Raw genomic sequence first — 15,259 nt, forward strand, 5'->3', positions numbered from 1 at the left:
CAGTGGCATGGCGCATCAGCTCTTGACGGCTTCAAACGCCAAGGACTCTCTTAAATAACAAATTTTAAGGGTTTTTCCCCTAATAAATACATTGTAGTAAAACTCTGCTTAAATCTCCTCGCAATAATTTCTATTGACTGAAATCTATTGTAAGGATTTCTCACAGTCAGTCAGAAGTGTTCTTCTGGAAACATGATTTTCGCTCTTAATGGAAATTTCTCCACCTCAATTATTCCCACGAGAAGTTTGGATTGCGAGTGGGACAAAAGCGAAGAGAACGATTTATGCGATGAAATTAATAATTAAGAGTGCCGCAAGGGGCAAAAAACAAATTCACAATACATTTCGACGGCACGCGCACAGGAGTCAAGGGTCTAAACAAACGGGCTCGGGCAGACAAAAACACGGCAAAGGAGGGTCTCGAGTCGTCTTTCTCTTGCTCTCGACTGCAAGAAAAGTCGGAGAATGCGGCCATGTTCTTTCGGCTCTCTCAGGCCAATGTTGTTTGCTTAGAATAAAATAGTGCGCGCTCACGACGACGAGGTATACGCGCGGCGCGGCAGAGGCAGTTTGCATTTCTTTGTTAATTTGCCAGAGACACCAGCGCACAATGGCGCACATTAAAGAATCCAGGCTGGCTTGAGCGCACCTCCTTCTCCTCTCGACGGCCCTTTGTTTCGCGAAACGCAATCTCGTGCGCAATTTGTCAAGAGGCGCGCCCGTTTTCGCGAGAAAAAGCTGCACGCCAGATGAATCATCAAACAAAGGGCCGAATGCGCCCCTCCTTGAGTTATGATCGCAAAATCCGGCCATCAATAATCTTTTGTTGTGTATGTGTGTGCCATGCAAAAAATACATAACAATCAATTTCTGCCGAGAGATGAACTCGGATTGTATTAAAAATATTCCACTTTTGAACGGTTAACTTATACATATCATGTTGATTATTATTTTCCGTGTACCATTTTGTGTGTCACAGAACATTTGATATTAGTGTGACATATTTGAATTAATGGCAAATTGGCAAAAACGTAAGTGTGTAAAATATATTTTTTAATAAATTTGATGGAAAATGAGCGCGACGATGAAAAAGATGATGACAAAACAAAGTCAGTTTTCGTGGATTTAGACAAGACAGTTGCAGACAACGAGAAAGCCGCCGTTATTATCTATCGGAGTTTTTCAGTTCAGCTCCACTTCTACAAAAAAAAAACAGTGAGGTAAAAAATATTGCCACTATAGCTGGCTTTTTTTTGCAAATTAATTAATTAATTATAATTAAGTTTAAATTGCAGCGAGAAACCATTTTCTCTCTTTGAAGGGTAAAATAAAATGTAATGTTTTTAACTACCTGCTACAAGACAAACGCACCGTACAAACTTTGATCCCGGAGAGGGCAATGTTGAAACTTATTAAAATATTTGCTTGTGTACCTAATTCGGGACTGCGGTGCGTGTAATATAGCAGTTTTCCCAGTGTGCCCGTTTCGCACACAGCACCATTCGAAACTTGGGCCGCACCTGGGAAATGAATAGCTAGTACGGCGCAGCGAAAAGAAGAAATAATCATTTTTACGCTCGCAAAATTTCGCCTGTTGCAAAGTAATTCAATGAGAAAGGAAAAATGGCCAGTGTTTCTGAATATTTCTGACATATATGACGGATGAATGTTTGCGGCTGAGAGGGTTTCACGTAATGGGCCAAGACAAATGGAGATATACACGGTCCTTTTATCTGGCTGGCGAGTGGCATCAAGGTTTCCGGCCACGTTTCTCTTTCCGCGGCTCCCGCTCTCTTTTTTCATGAAGCTCGCACGCACCTGTGGTGTGAGGGTGAGGGCAGATGCGCGTGGAAAAGAAAGATCCGGAATTCGCCATTCGCGTGATGCTGCGGCGTTTGGAAAATTGATACTGCCACACTCTTTTTGCCAGCACCGAAATCGCGTGTGTCGTTTGTTGTATACTTTGCAAAATGAGAGCTTTTCTTTCTGTTTGCCCTTTTTTCATTTGTTGTGCAGTAAATCTTCCGTGCTTGTAAACGGAAACAATTCTATAACTGCTCAACGGAGAGCACAGTTTTTTTAAGTTTTTTTATTCACATAGTGTAGTAAAATATCACTGTTCAGAAATTACATCTTGTTTTGAATACGATATTCAAGAAAATTTCTCTCACAATTTATTCGTAGTTTGACCGTGTCATTAATTTTTTATTAATTTTCTTATTTTGTTACACTGATGGTTAAACTGAGTATACAATTGAATATTGGCTGTAAATATTTTTCCAAGAGAAATTTCTAACATATAATTTATACTGGAAAGGTATTAAAAACATTTCATATTTTCAAGGAGCTCAGGAAAAAGTTGTGTACCAGAAATAATTCCAGTAATAGTGTATTTTCAGCAAATATATGAAAAATCTACAAGTTCAACTATCTGAATTCGACCTCTAAGCTCATTCCATAAGCTGAAACCATGCAAAATAATTGAAATGGTTACGAAATATTTTAAAAAATAATCAAATTAGTTTTAAGCCTGCTAATGAAAACCCAAAACCATACGAAATTAATCTTTTTTATGTTTGTCTAAAATTCCCATCTGACCATTTTTAATTTTACTTAGCCTCTAAAGCCCATCCAGTGAAACATACGCCAAAGTCAACGTACGTTTTTGACAGGGAGTGGAATAAATGCGAAATATTAAGTGGATTGACAAGCGCAAAAGGGAAAATGATGGAAGCTGTTCCTCTCGTCAAACAGGCGGATAAGATCATCGATTCATACCCGTCACGCACACATTCATCTCGCTAAAAGAGCCTGTGTGCACGATCTTGTGCGGCGAAGATCAAACAGAGCCGCAATGAAGGCAAACGAAGTTTTTCTCTAATTGGATCCTGCGTTGAAATATAGGTTTCAACGCGTCCGTTCGAGAGCACTTCACCTGCATGCCAATTCGACGCAGTGGTGGGCGGGGAGGGAAAAAAGAAGAACGTGCGATGCCAGGTCGATTGAATTACACGGCCGCTGCAGGGTGTAGCCTCGTGACTCACGTTGAGCGAGAGTGCCATTTGTGCGAGGCCAAACACCTCCGGGCGCGACTTAATTTCGCGAAATGGAGCTGCTCACCGCGTGAACTGCGTGCATAAATTCCGCATAATGGCTGAGCTAACATTGCGGCGTGCGCCCCCGGAACAAGCGCTCAGAGCATCTCTTTACTCCGACCCGACGATACATACGCAATTCCCCAAATGGCACGACAACAAGCTCCTTTCCGGCGCTCAAATTTTGCATTTTTACCAACGCCAAGAGACGTATGTAATTGTCCTTTATGCAAGGGTAGATAATGGGATTAAAAAAATAATGAAATTCAATTAACGAGGGAGTGAATAATTCATTCGGTTGCGACTAGTTGGCATTAAAAGCTTTTACAAGGTTTGTTTAGAATTTATGAAATTGTGTGTTTTTTCTGTTATGTTCATTATTTCCACCTTGCTTGAGTATTCACATGACTGCTATGAATGCTAACTTGACTTTAATGTAATTTTGTTTAGGAGTTTCATGAGTTTAATATTTGCTTGAAATATGAGCGTTAACGAATTAAGGCCACAAGTCAGTGACCAAAACTTGTTTAGGGGAACATTTTGAACAAATACGTAAAAACCAAATAAAAAAAATTGATAAACAGCATTTAATTTCGATTAAAAAAATATAACGTTCTTCTATTTAATTTTCCTTTGTAAAATAGACTGGTATTTTTAATTTGTCTTTTTTGCATTATTAGTGAGCAGTTATTCGCGAGATTGGAGGTGGATTGGACGCGATTTTTCAGCGTTGAAATTTTTATGTGGCAGTCATATTTGCTTAAAGTACTTGTTAATAGATGGCGAAATTCCAAATTTGAAGCTCGGGAATAGGGGCGTTCCCTATTTTTTCGGTATCTCAAAAATACCCAAAAAACGAATTCTGTAAATGAATACTAAACTGCAACTCTTGACTGCGTTGAGGTATCACCTTGAAATTTTCACTGCCCAACCTAGTTTTTAATCCTGAACAACTTTTGCATTTACAAAAAATTCGCAGGTCGAAGGTCAAGGTCACCTTTTGCGACCTTTTTTTGAAAATTCAAAATTAAGGGATGATAGCCCCCTACGATGTTTTTGGGGTTCAGGGCTGAAATGTAGCCCGTGAAATTCTACACAAGTACACCAAGTTTCATAGGTGCAATCGCGATACTTTTGCTGCAATTCGAATTTGAAGTTTGAAAACCAGCTCGAGGCCGCTTTACCGCGCGTGGACTTTGAGCAGCGAGCTCACCTCTTGTTCTTCAAATTGATTTTTTTTCGCATTTCACTTGCTTAGAAACACCAATGGGGCCTCGGGTAGACCAAGGAAGGTCAAAATCGACCTTCAGGGTCTGTCCCTGACGTGACCCTGAGATCCGAAATATCGAAAATTTCCAATTTGATCGAACTTGGTGTCCTTTAATAGGTTTTCACCACCGTAGAGCTCAAATATACAGCCAAAACTGCCGAATGACAATCCTGAAACCGGTTCTTGAAATAATTGTGGTAGCCATTCATCCAGACGTGATGTGTGAAATGGTCAAAATTTTGAAATTTTTAATGTATGAAAAGATTCTTCTGTTTTGTACGCACGAAATTTATATTGAGTTTTAAAAAAACCAATCGTTTTTTTTTACAAAGTTAACAAATTTATTTAGAGCAATAACAAATAAATTACATCTTTAAAATTTTTACTTAAAAATGTAAGGAAACAAATTTTTTTAGTTTTTAAAAGTAGATTATTTGTTCTTGCATTTAATAACATTTTTTCATAGTATTAAGCATATAAGATCCTTTATTATCAGCACATATTATACTTCATATGTGCAAATAAGAAGTATCTTTTCATAATTAAAAATTTCAAAATTTTGACCATTTCTCACATCACGTCTGGATGAATGTCTACCACAATTATTTCAAGAACCGGTTTCAGGATTGTCATTCGGCAGTTTTGGCTGTATATTTGAGCTCTACGGTGGTGAAAACCTATTAAAGGACACCAAGTTCGATCAAATTGGAAATTTTCGATATTTCGGATCTCAGGGTCACGTCAGGAACAGACCCTGAAGGTCGATTTTGACCTTCCTTGGTCTACCCGAGGCCCCATTGGTGTTTCTAAGCAAGTGAAATGCGAAAAAAATCAATTTGAAGAACAAGAGGTGAGCTCGCTGCTCAAAGTCCACGCGCGGTAAAGCGGCCTCAAGCCGGTTTTCAAACTTCAAATTCGAATTGCAGCAAAAGTATCGCGATTGCACCTATGAAACTTGGTGTACTTGTGTAGAATTTCACGGGCTACATTTCAGCCATGAACCCCAAAAACATCGTAGGGGGCTATCATCCCTTAATTTTGAATTTTCAAAAAAAGGTCGCAAAAGGTGACCTTGACCTTCGACCTGCGAATTTTTTGTAAATGCAAAAGTTGTTCAGGATCAAAAACTAGGTTGGATAGTGAAAATTTCAAGGTGATACCTCAATGCAGTCAAGAGTTGCAGTATTCAATTCATTAACACAATTTGTTTTTCGGGTATTTTTTAGATACCGAAAAAATAGGGAACGCCCCCATTCCCGAGCTTCAAATTTGGAATTTCACCATCTATTAACAAGTACTTTAAGCAAATATGACTGCCACATAAAAATTTCAACGCTGAAAAATCGCGTCCAATCCACCTCCAATCTCGCGAATAACTGCTCTAGTGTTTTTATATGTTTCCAAGTGAAGTAACGTTCGTAGCACATCGTTCCATTTATTTAAAAATTATAAAAACCAATCTAATGCATGCAGGGGATGTGGAAAAAACTTAATTCCAGCTTAAAATGCAAACGAACTGCAATCCTTAATCTGGTGAGTTTTTGCATTTGCATTAAAAAACCATCGAGTCAGAAATAACCGCGTCTCTTTGCGGATTCGGAGAATAAATTGGGCTATTTACATTGCGTGGAAAGTAATGTGATTTGCGTATACACAGTCGTTCGTTCCATCGGGCCTTTGGAGACAAAGCACTTTGAAACTGCGATCCACAGCAAGTGAATTGGAGCGTTAGTCGGAACGAGATTTGCCTTTCCAACGTCTGAGGGTGAGCATCTCGAAAGCTGAAGAAAGCTAGGACGGGGCGGTTGATTCACTTTCTCACGCGGCCCAGAAAAGGGACGGCCTCGTCCCCGAGGGTTAATACCTTTTCTCGGCGAATTGCAGCGAAAAGCGGCCGTTTCCACATCACTCGGCAGGACGGCCGGACCCTGCATCGTAAACCCATCTCAACATTTATTTTTTTGATGCAGCCCGCAGGAGATGTAAATCGAGAGGGGCTGATGCGGACGAGCTTCATTAAATTAGACATCCGCAGCGCTCTGCAGCCGCCGGGTGAGGATTTGCATTTTCAGCGCAAGCGGCCTTGTTTTAGGATATTGGGTGCTTAATTTTTATTGTGCAGTGCGCCGTTAATACACGCGCTTTTTCCGCACCCGGCCTACATTTGCGAAATTACTTTTATGATTATTTCGTCAAGGGAATTCCGCCGCCGCCACTGACACGCGCGATCGTTTCCCCAAATTATTTGCCGTTGGCAAGGTGAGCTGGGTCGCGTGCCAATTGAATTGCTAATCCTTATGAAGACAATTCAAAACTGTGCGAATTTTATCATCCGGCGCTGCAGCCACGCCCGGGGCAATTTCACTAAAGCAAATTGGCTGTTGAAAAAATTATTCCGCATGAGAGGACAAAAGACTGCACGCGTTTAGTTAATTTTTTTTAAACCACCCCCACTTGAAATATCCCAAAAAAGATGTCATATTGCTTAATTTTTTTCACTCCCTATACTATTGTATAATTGACATAAATTATTGATTTTGCCCATAGCCGCCCATAGCTGAGAAATGTAAGAATAAAATTTTATCGAAAAAGCCACTCGACGAAAAAAAATTGGACATTGTATTCGTCAAGGACAACTAATATTACTCTCAGAAGTTTAAACAGCTCCTTTGGAAAAGAGCTTTAGATATTAAGACGAAACAAGCCTAGAAAATAAATTGTCGGTCTTGGCAACGAGGAACTAAAATGTCCGAGTCAAATAGCTATCTGACGAGGCTTATAGCCGGTGAATTTGAATTGGAATTATTGTACTTTATTTGCGTATATCATCAGCACTACGTTGTAATAATGCCAGTACTGTCCGAATCAACATTCAATTTGTGGGCTCATTTGAACTTCAAACTATATTGAGATTTTATTTGCAGAGCATTTCACTGGCAAATACACATTTTTTACTAAAATCAACCAAAAATTTAATATTTTAGGCACACATCAATATTAATACAAACATTGCAGGATATAAATGAAAATTTGTGTGCTCGTTGAAGCAAAGCGGGTGCTGCGTAATTGGCCTTTTTGCAATAGGGAAAGTTCCGACATGAAAGGCATGTGCTCAATGAAACCCGAATTTGATACCTCTATTGTGAATATTACCGCTTTATCCAAGCAAGAATAAAGCACAGGAATATCGGCTTTGGCTCGAAAGAGAGACAAAGCAATCGATGCTTTATGTATTTCCCATAATCCAACGGCACATGGGGTGTGTCCTAATGGTCCCTCACGCACGGCACGGGGCAAATACGCAGTTCGATTAGTCCTGTGTTTGTGCATGCGATCACGCAGTGTCGTCGTGTTTGCGGCCCACTTTTATGCATTTTCACCGCGAAATTGGAAATGAGATTTCTGTATGCCCGCTTTTACGGCGCGCCGTATTTCATGCACAGCAAAGAGGAGCGGCGAGATTTATACATGTGGCGGCGGGATATTAAAAAGCCGGCGAAATAAAATCTGGCGCATAAAGGTGCTGCAACAATAATAACGGCTGCCGCTGTGGTTTATTACGAGACCGGCGCACACTTGAAACTGCTCTCATATCTCGTCGCCTAGCTGCTTTGAGGTGAGAGCGGCTTCGAATTTCATCCCGAAAATGATAATACGCCGACAATAACGCACGAATTAAAATTGCAAACGAGCCTGTGAATAAATTTCCTCAACTCCTTGTCGAAAGATAAAATGCCGCTTTAACGACTGCGCACAGCGAGTGAAATTAAATAAAGTATCTTATGTAGTCGCAGCCAGCATAGCATTAATTACTCATAATTCCGAATGCGCCCGTTTATTGCGGCCGAGATAGCTATACTGCTGTGGCCTGAATTACACTTGTCGCGCACGCGGGGGTGAACTTTTACTGCCCTGCTCTCTCCATTTTCATCAACTTTCTTGCAGGCTGGCAGAAACTGCAGTTGGAATTTCCGCTCTTTCCCGGAATTGAAAATCCATTTTGCTCGAGAGAAAGACCGACTTGGTGTATGTATGTGTGCGTTGAAAACAATTTTCTTCTTTCTACTGCGTTTCCTTTTCCAGGTCGGATCATCCATTTTTAATTTCCGCTTTCAACTCCTCGCCCAGCAATACAGTTCCTTTGCACAGCAGGCGGAATTCTGAGGTCAATTCCTGTGCCATTATCCTTTACGAGTTTCGTTCATTTTCAGTCGGGGCTACATTAATTCAGCTTGGTTATGCTCTGTTACTTTTTAAAACACTTATCCGCCAAATTTTCATTCAGCTTCCAAAGAAATTAAAATATTGGACACTGGGTCCATTCACCAAATTAAATAGTCTTCCCAAAAGACGAAAAAGGAGCTGTGTATTATTAAACAAGTGCAGAACTTTGTTAGCAATAATCAATTTCTGGAAATGAGAAAATGTCTCGTTCTATGAACGAACAAAAAATTCCATAGTTTGTTTTTGAATAATTTTATGATGGACCTCATGAGTAATCAGAGCTCTAAAATTCTCAACAACTACTGATATGAATTTAATAAGAACATATGGTGATCTTACTTACATTGTTGGAATTGACCATCAATTAAAACATATCATTTAAAGAGTTTCCTTGTAAGCAAAGGGGAAAATTTGCCTAAAATACTAAGAAAGGCTATTTTTGAATAAATAATATAGATAATACAATTTATTAATACGAAATCAGACTCTGGCCATCCTACTTACGTAATTTGAATGTAAACGAGAAAGATTTTACATGTTACAAAAAATCAGTGCACATGATTGTTTGATTTTTTCAAGAGATTAAAAGCTCCAACTTAACCAAAATTGGTTTGAAACGAGCCCAGGCTGAAGACGGCCGACGATTCAATTGCTTACAGGGCGGCATTAACGCGGCATTAATGCTAATTATTTTCAAATTACAAGTAGCACGGCCCAACAGTGTGTGTGTGTGTGTGAGTGTGTACGTTTGTCGCTCCTCATACTTTAATTGCCGCTGCATAATAATTACTCTAGCTTTGGCGCCAAGTCTCTAGACGTGAAGCCACTTTTAATTGCCAATTAGCAGCTATTTCTCGTCATATTTAATTAAACAGGCTTGGCGCGGCAGTAAGATAGTAGTAAGACGTCGTCGGAGTTTTCTCATCATCATCATCAGCCTCGCAGATAATGATATTGCACACGGATCTATCTCTCTCTCTCGCTCTCCCGTTCGTAATTACTTGGGCCAAGTGTCGACAATCGCGCTTTCTCTCTCGCCTAGGATGTGATTATTGTTCACGACTTTGTCAAACAAATTCTCGTGCAATCTGCACTCTCGCAGAATCAAACACACTCTGTCGCGCGCAATTGAATTTCCACTTGGTGCAGTGCAGTTTCTTGTTTCGGCCTCGCTCTTTGTCTCCAGACGAATTCGGTCACAATACGCCGTGTTGATGACTATGCTGACGCCAGGATGACGACGACTTTCCTGCCTTAAACAGCTCAAATGTGTTTGCAATGAGGTTGCAATCTGTGTAAATTGATTCTCGAGATTGGACTCGTTGCTGAACATCAAGTTCATCGAACAACGACGCGCACACTAGCCTCTTAATTGCAAAGATTAAATTAAGATTCTTTAATTGGTAGTGGAGCGGCGTCACCTAAGATGTAAGTTCCCCACAGTTTATTATGTACTGACTTTCCAAGAGTAAATAAGTATATCATAAGTTTACAAAAATCATAATTCAATATTTGCTACAAAATTCAGATTTAATCTAATTTAGAAGGGCAGTCACCTGCTCTATTCACGCCCCACATCCTCTAAATTATTCAAATAGTTACAACTTTTGATATTAACTTCAATATGTATGGCTCAATAATGAACTCGAAGGAAATTTCACTCTGAAAATCACATCTTTGATCTATTTTCGTCACAATTAGTTCTGCGGAAATGAATAGCTGTGCGGTTCGATATAATAATTCACGAGGACTAAAGTTTGCGTTGGAGTACAGCCGATACGAAACGGCGCTAATTGGGCCATTGCAGCCAACCTAAATAGGCGCAATTTAAACTTTGTCAATAACTCAAGGTAATATTTAGCAATAATGATTATTGCTGGGTAGCCAGCCGGTGCTGCAAAGGTGCGCACAATTTGTTTAATGCGCGCGTGAGACACATCCGACACGTGCGATTAGACATTCCTGCGGGCTAATCGGCCACCTCGCGTAAAGCGGACGCAATTTGCTGAATCCGCTGCAATGCGTTTGCCACCTAAATGCCGGTTGTTAGTGAGCGCGAATGTTCCTATTCATCGTTTCAGATGCCATTCAGAGCCCAAATAGGGGGAAGTATCGAATTTTAGATTATAAGGAATAGTTAGAAGCTTTTATGAGCAATTCTTTCGTATAATTGTTTGATAAAAATGATTAAATTAAATAAATGTAATGCAGATGGTTTTTTTATTTTAAAGTAGTTCAAATTGAACTTTATTGACTCTTTCTCCCATTTTTAACGCCAGAATAGGTAAAAACAGTAAAACTGACGTAAGCATTTATTTCAACAAAAGTCTCCAGCTTATGATGATTTTTTTGTTTTTGTTTTATTATGAGCAATTGGAAGCATGAGTTACGTTGTAAAATAATTTATCTTTTATCAATTTCTATAGCCCTATTCACGGACCAAAAAAGTTTTAAACAGAAGCTGACTTCCAATCAATCCGGTTGCTGAGGGTTGATTTTTCTCCTCGAATTGAATGGCACTTGAAAGTGCGTCTGTGAGAAAAGGAGCGTGTTTTGTGCCCGTTTATCCAGAATTTCCGGCAAAAAGCACCTTTGTTTACGGTCCATTCCGCGAATGCGTGCGGCAACACGCTTGGTTTAATACGAAAACTTTTTAATGCGACCAAAGCGCGTGCGGCGAGAGGCAGGCCCGCTGTTATGAAAAAGTAATTCCGATTCCACTCTGCTTAATATTGAAAAGCACTTCTCTTTCTGCCCGCTGCCGCCGCTGCTGCGTCTCATTTTTACGAGCTAAAATTTAATATCCAGCAGCTTGCGAATATTATAATACGATCGGCTGCTGCTATGTTGCTGCGAAATCTGCCCCCGTTTTCAAAATAAATATTCGTGTGCGCGCGGGTGACACTTTACCGTCGTTATCATCGAGATCGATAGCGACGTCATCAGTAGCGGCGACGAACGAGCTGCCGAAATGAGATAGCCCGCTTTTTCACTCGGCGCATTAGAACAAATATGTATACGCGCGCCCGATCGAAATCAAGAGCAGCAACGCCGCTGCCGCATGTAAAATGTGATGCTAAAAGCCGCCGGCAGGCATGTACTTTTTCATCAATTTGCGTCCGACTTGGAAAAACAATGCCTCCTCACACGCCCAACGAGCGAAATCGTACCAAAATATTTGTCGGTGTGCGTTTCAAAATAACAAATCCATTTGTTTCGCGAGCGAAAATAAATAAAAACACGTTGGGCGAAGAATGGAGTTGGAGTACCCGCCAGCTTAATTGCACGAATAAAACGTGCGTTTATCCAGTGGTAAATCACCGACGGGGCTGTCTGCCAAAATGTGTGTGTATTTATCTCGAATTTGAGTGAAAATTAATAACCCGCAATCCATAAAAACATAACAACCATTTCTGAAAGCCGTAATTAACAATATTATCTCATCTGCTATGAATTTCGCAGCGTTTTAGGGGGATGTTAGTTGAAAAAACTTTTTAACTGATAAAAAATGCACATCAAAACCACGTCTCTTTTAATTATCGGTTCTGTTTTGCAGCAACAAATCGATATTTTGCATCTTTAAAGCATGCGTGAATGAATTTCAAACACAGTTTCAATAAAAGGCACTGGTGCGGGGGCTGTTCTTTTAAAAATTAAAATCACATTGCAATGACTTACTTGTTTATACATTTTTAGCCATACAATGGAATTTGTTCATATTTTTTATTTTTAAATATACTGTCCAATCTAAACAAATAAAAAATCAAGTGTGAACTCCATTAATGAATTCCAAAATTAATTTTTGCACTTGCCAGTGGATTCGATTACCGTTAGCAAACGATAAAACAACAAACCGCATGCGGGTCAAAGTCATGATCCGTTTTTCGCCCATTTTCCGCTCAGTAGGCAGAACCACGGTGTGTATTTTTCTGCAGCAGCCGGCAAGGAGCGCGCATTCGTATCATCTGGCTCGAGTGTGAGTGTGCGTGCGGTGTCAAATCCAACTTCTCTCGGGCGAGAGCTTATTTCTTCTGACACTTGGCTGGGGATGAAAGACAAACAAAAGGGTCGAGAGGCGGCTGTGTGTGTGTGGCCGGAAAAGAGAAAGACTTCAGGTGCTTTCCCGGCCGTCCGCATTCTTGTTTCGCGCGCCAATGATCAAAGTGACCCGAAAAACCACCGCACCGAGGGCAGCTAGCAAACTCTTGCACACATCGACGCAGCCTACCTGATGCTCACTCGAGTCGGCGCCGGCTGGCTCTCAAATTAGAGAGACGCCGCCGCCGAGTTATTATTCAAGCTTGTTTGCCTATCAAAACGCGTTAACGAGTCGCGCGCGTCTGCCTTTGCTGCCGGATGCTTTGAGCCGCAAACAAACACACTCGCGTGTGTACGCTTCTTAATGGAACATTCGAGCGCAAGATGCAGCAATTTCAGCACTCTAATTATTATATTGCCTTTGATCAACTCTCGCACTGCCGGTCACGTGACTAAAATGTACGCACGTTCTAATCATGTCTCAGCGCACACAAGTTTTTGCGTCTGGCTCCGGCCCCGAGCTGTTTGTCCTCATAACGCTAATGTTGGGCAAAAAGCCTCATTCGTTGCTACTCCCAGTGATGATATTTGCGCCCTCATAGAGGTCCGACTTAAGCTCAAATATTAGTCCGATCAAGGAAATTTTAAAATTCCTTCGTGTACACTAATTTGAAATGCCTCTAGACTAACGCACATCAAAACCATGTCTTGTTCAGTTCCATTTCGCAGCATGGATTAATCAACAAATCGCTTGATATTTTGCATTTTACCAGCACGCGCGAATTAATTTCCTGGGACGAATGTCCAGCGTTTCAATAAAAGGCCCAGGTGCGGGGGAACTAACATGAGCTGAACTTTTTCTGGACGACTCGGGTTCCTCCAATGAAGTCCGTGTGAAAAAATCGAAAGGGCAAAGAGATAAATTCAAAAATATACTTTCTTTAAAATCGTGAATATATCATTGCAAAACCTTTTAATTCAAAAATTCAAACTCATTGCCGGAGAATAAGAAGTGACAAAATACCAAATTGGTGGTCCACTCGTTTTGACAGTAGTTGAAATAGAAAGCAAATTGCTTCTCCGTCTTCTAACACTCAGCGCTATTATCTATGTACTCCAGAACACCGACAAGCACAGGGATTGAAATTCAATTTCATACTCTTTGGCCACTTCCGTGAAAGCTAGAGTTAGTGGCGAGCCATAAATCAATTTTGCAGTCAAGCGAGAAACTGAATATGTGTATGCGAATAAAGTGCACATTACAATTTCTTCTCTTGAATGTTGCAGGACTGGCGCAGCACCAGCAGCAGCAAGTGAGCGGCGGCGAGTTCACAGTCGAAGAGCTCAACCACGGCAACGATAGCTCGTACCCGTTTTTCGACTTCAACGTGCCGCGAAATGTGACAACTGCTGTCGGACAGACCGCATTTTTGCACTGCAGAGTGGAGCAACTGGGTGACAAAGCGGTAAGTGACACAATTTCTGCTCTGCTATCGCCAAAGCGGAAAAAAGGCACGTTTGCCAGCTTAAAAGCCACCAGCAACTTCAAAGTGCATCGACGGATCCCTTAGGATCAGCCACAGCCACCTCTTTGGGTGGAGGAAATTTTTATTTTAATGAAAAGCAGATGCGTGGAACGGTGTGATTGGCTGATTCTTAAGTCACGTGAGATGGAGGGAGGTTTTTTGCCGAGTGATTGGCTAACGTGATCGGAACTAGCCAATCACGTCGTTTGGTTTTAAATTCGTTTTATATCGTTCCATTTTTGGCTTCATTGATAATTTTTAACAGTATTTATTTGGAAAAGAAGTAAGAAATGGTTTGAAAGAACGAGTTTAAAATGTCTTTATTTTTTTATTCCTTTTTATTTGCAAAACTCATTTTTTGTGATGACACTTCGCTGTTATTTGTTATGTGATGGCTACAATTAAGGCCGAGTGAGCACCATCCAGTAATTGGCTTGAACCGTCTGGACTTGTAATTTTCAGGACTGAACATATATTTAAAAAACGTTTCGACGTGAAAGAATCCACAGTATTTAAATCAAATAATCGACTTTCAACAACATCCCACGTGTTAAGACCGTGCAGAGTCGGAGGTTACGCTTGCTCATACCCGTAAAAATGCGCGGCTGCAAAGAGATTTTTTAATTACGCCAAGGCAGGCACCCACAGCCATTTGTGCGCCCATTACCGCGCCTGGCGTTTTGGCTCTCAAGAGCGTGTGCATTTAAATATTAAAAAATAATTCGCGTGTACTCAGGCCCGCGTGCGAAAATCATGCATCAACATTAAAAACGCTTTAGCAGCGCGTCGCCCTAATTTCCGCAGACAGATGAGTTTTTTCTTTTGTCTCCCTTGTCGGGGAAAAAGTTTCCTCAGGCTGGCGCGCATGCTGATGAATTATTTAGACGTCTGTAGTTTATTTGTGTGTGTGTATACATTTGGAAACTTTTTCTGTGCAAACTTTTGCTCATCAGAAGCCGCGTGCGCGCGCGTGATTCATGCCCCGGCCAAACTTTTTTACACTCTCCGCGCCGAGCTGGTTCTGCGAACGCGAGAGTAAATTAAGGTCAGGTGCAACCCACGCGAAATTTGAGCCTGTTTTGTTAGGCGGGACGAAATTGTGTATG

At 40.8% G+C, this 15,259-nt stretch overlaps 1 protein-coding gene across 1 annotated transcript in view; it reads left to right on the forward strand.

Moving 5' to 3' along the window:
* Window positions 1-15,259, forward strand: part of LOC135936295 (protein amalgam-like) — a 208,767-nt gene that overhangs the window by 116,034 nt on the left and 77,474 nt on the right. The window contains exon 2 of the mRNA XM_065479056.1: window positions 13,915-14,093. Within this exon, the coding sequence (XP_065335128.1) occupies window positions 13,915-14,093 (179 nt within the window). The remainder of the gene's footprint in view (window positions 1-13,914; window positions 14,094-15,259) is intronic.

Source organism: Cloeon dipterum, chromosome 2, assembly GCF_949628265.1.
Source record: "Cloeon dipterum chromosome 2, ieCloDipt1.1, whole genome shotgun sequence".
NCBI classification, from domain to species: Eukaryota; Metazoa; Arthropoda; class Insecta; order Ephemeroptera; family Baetidae; genus Cloeon; species Cloeon dipterum.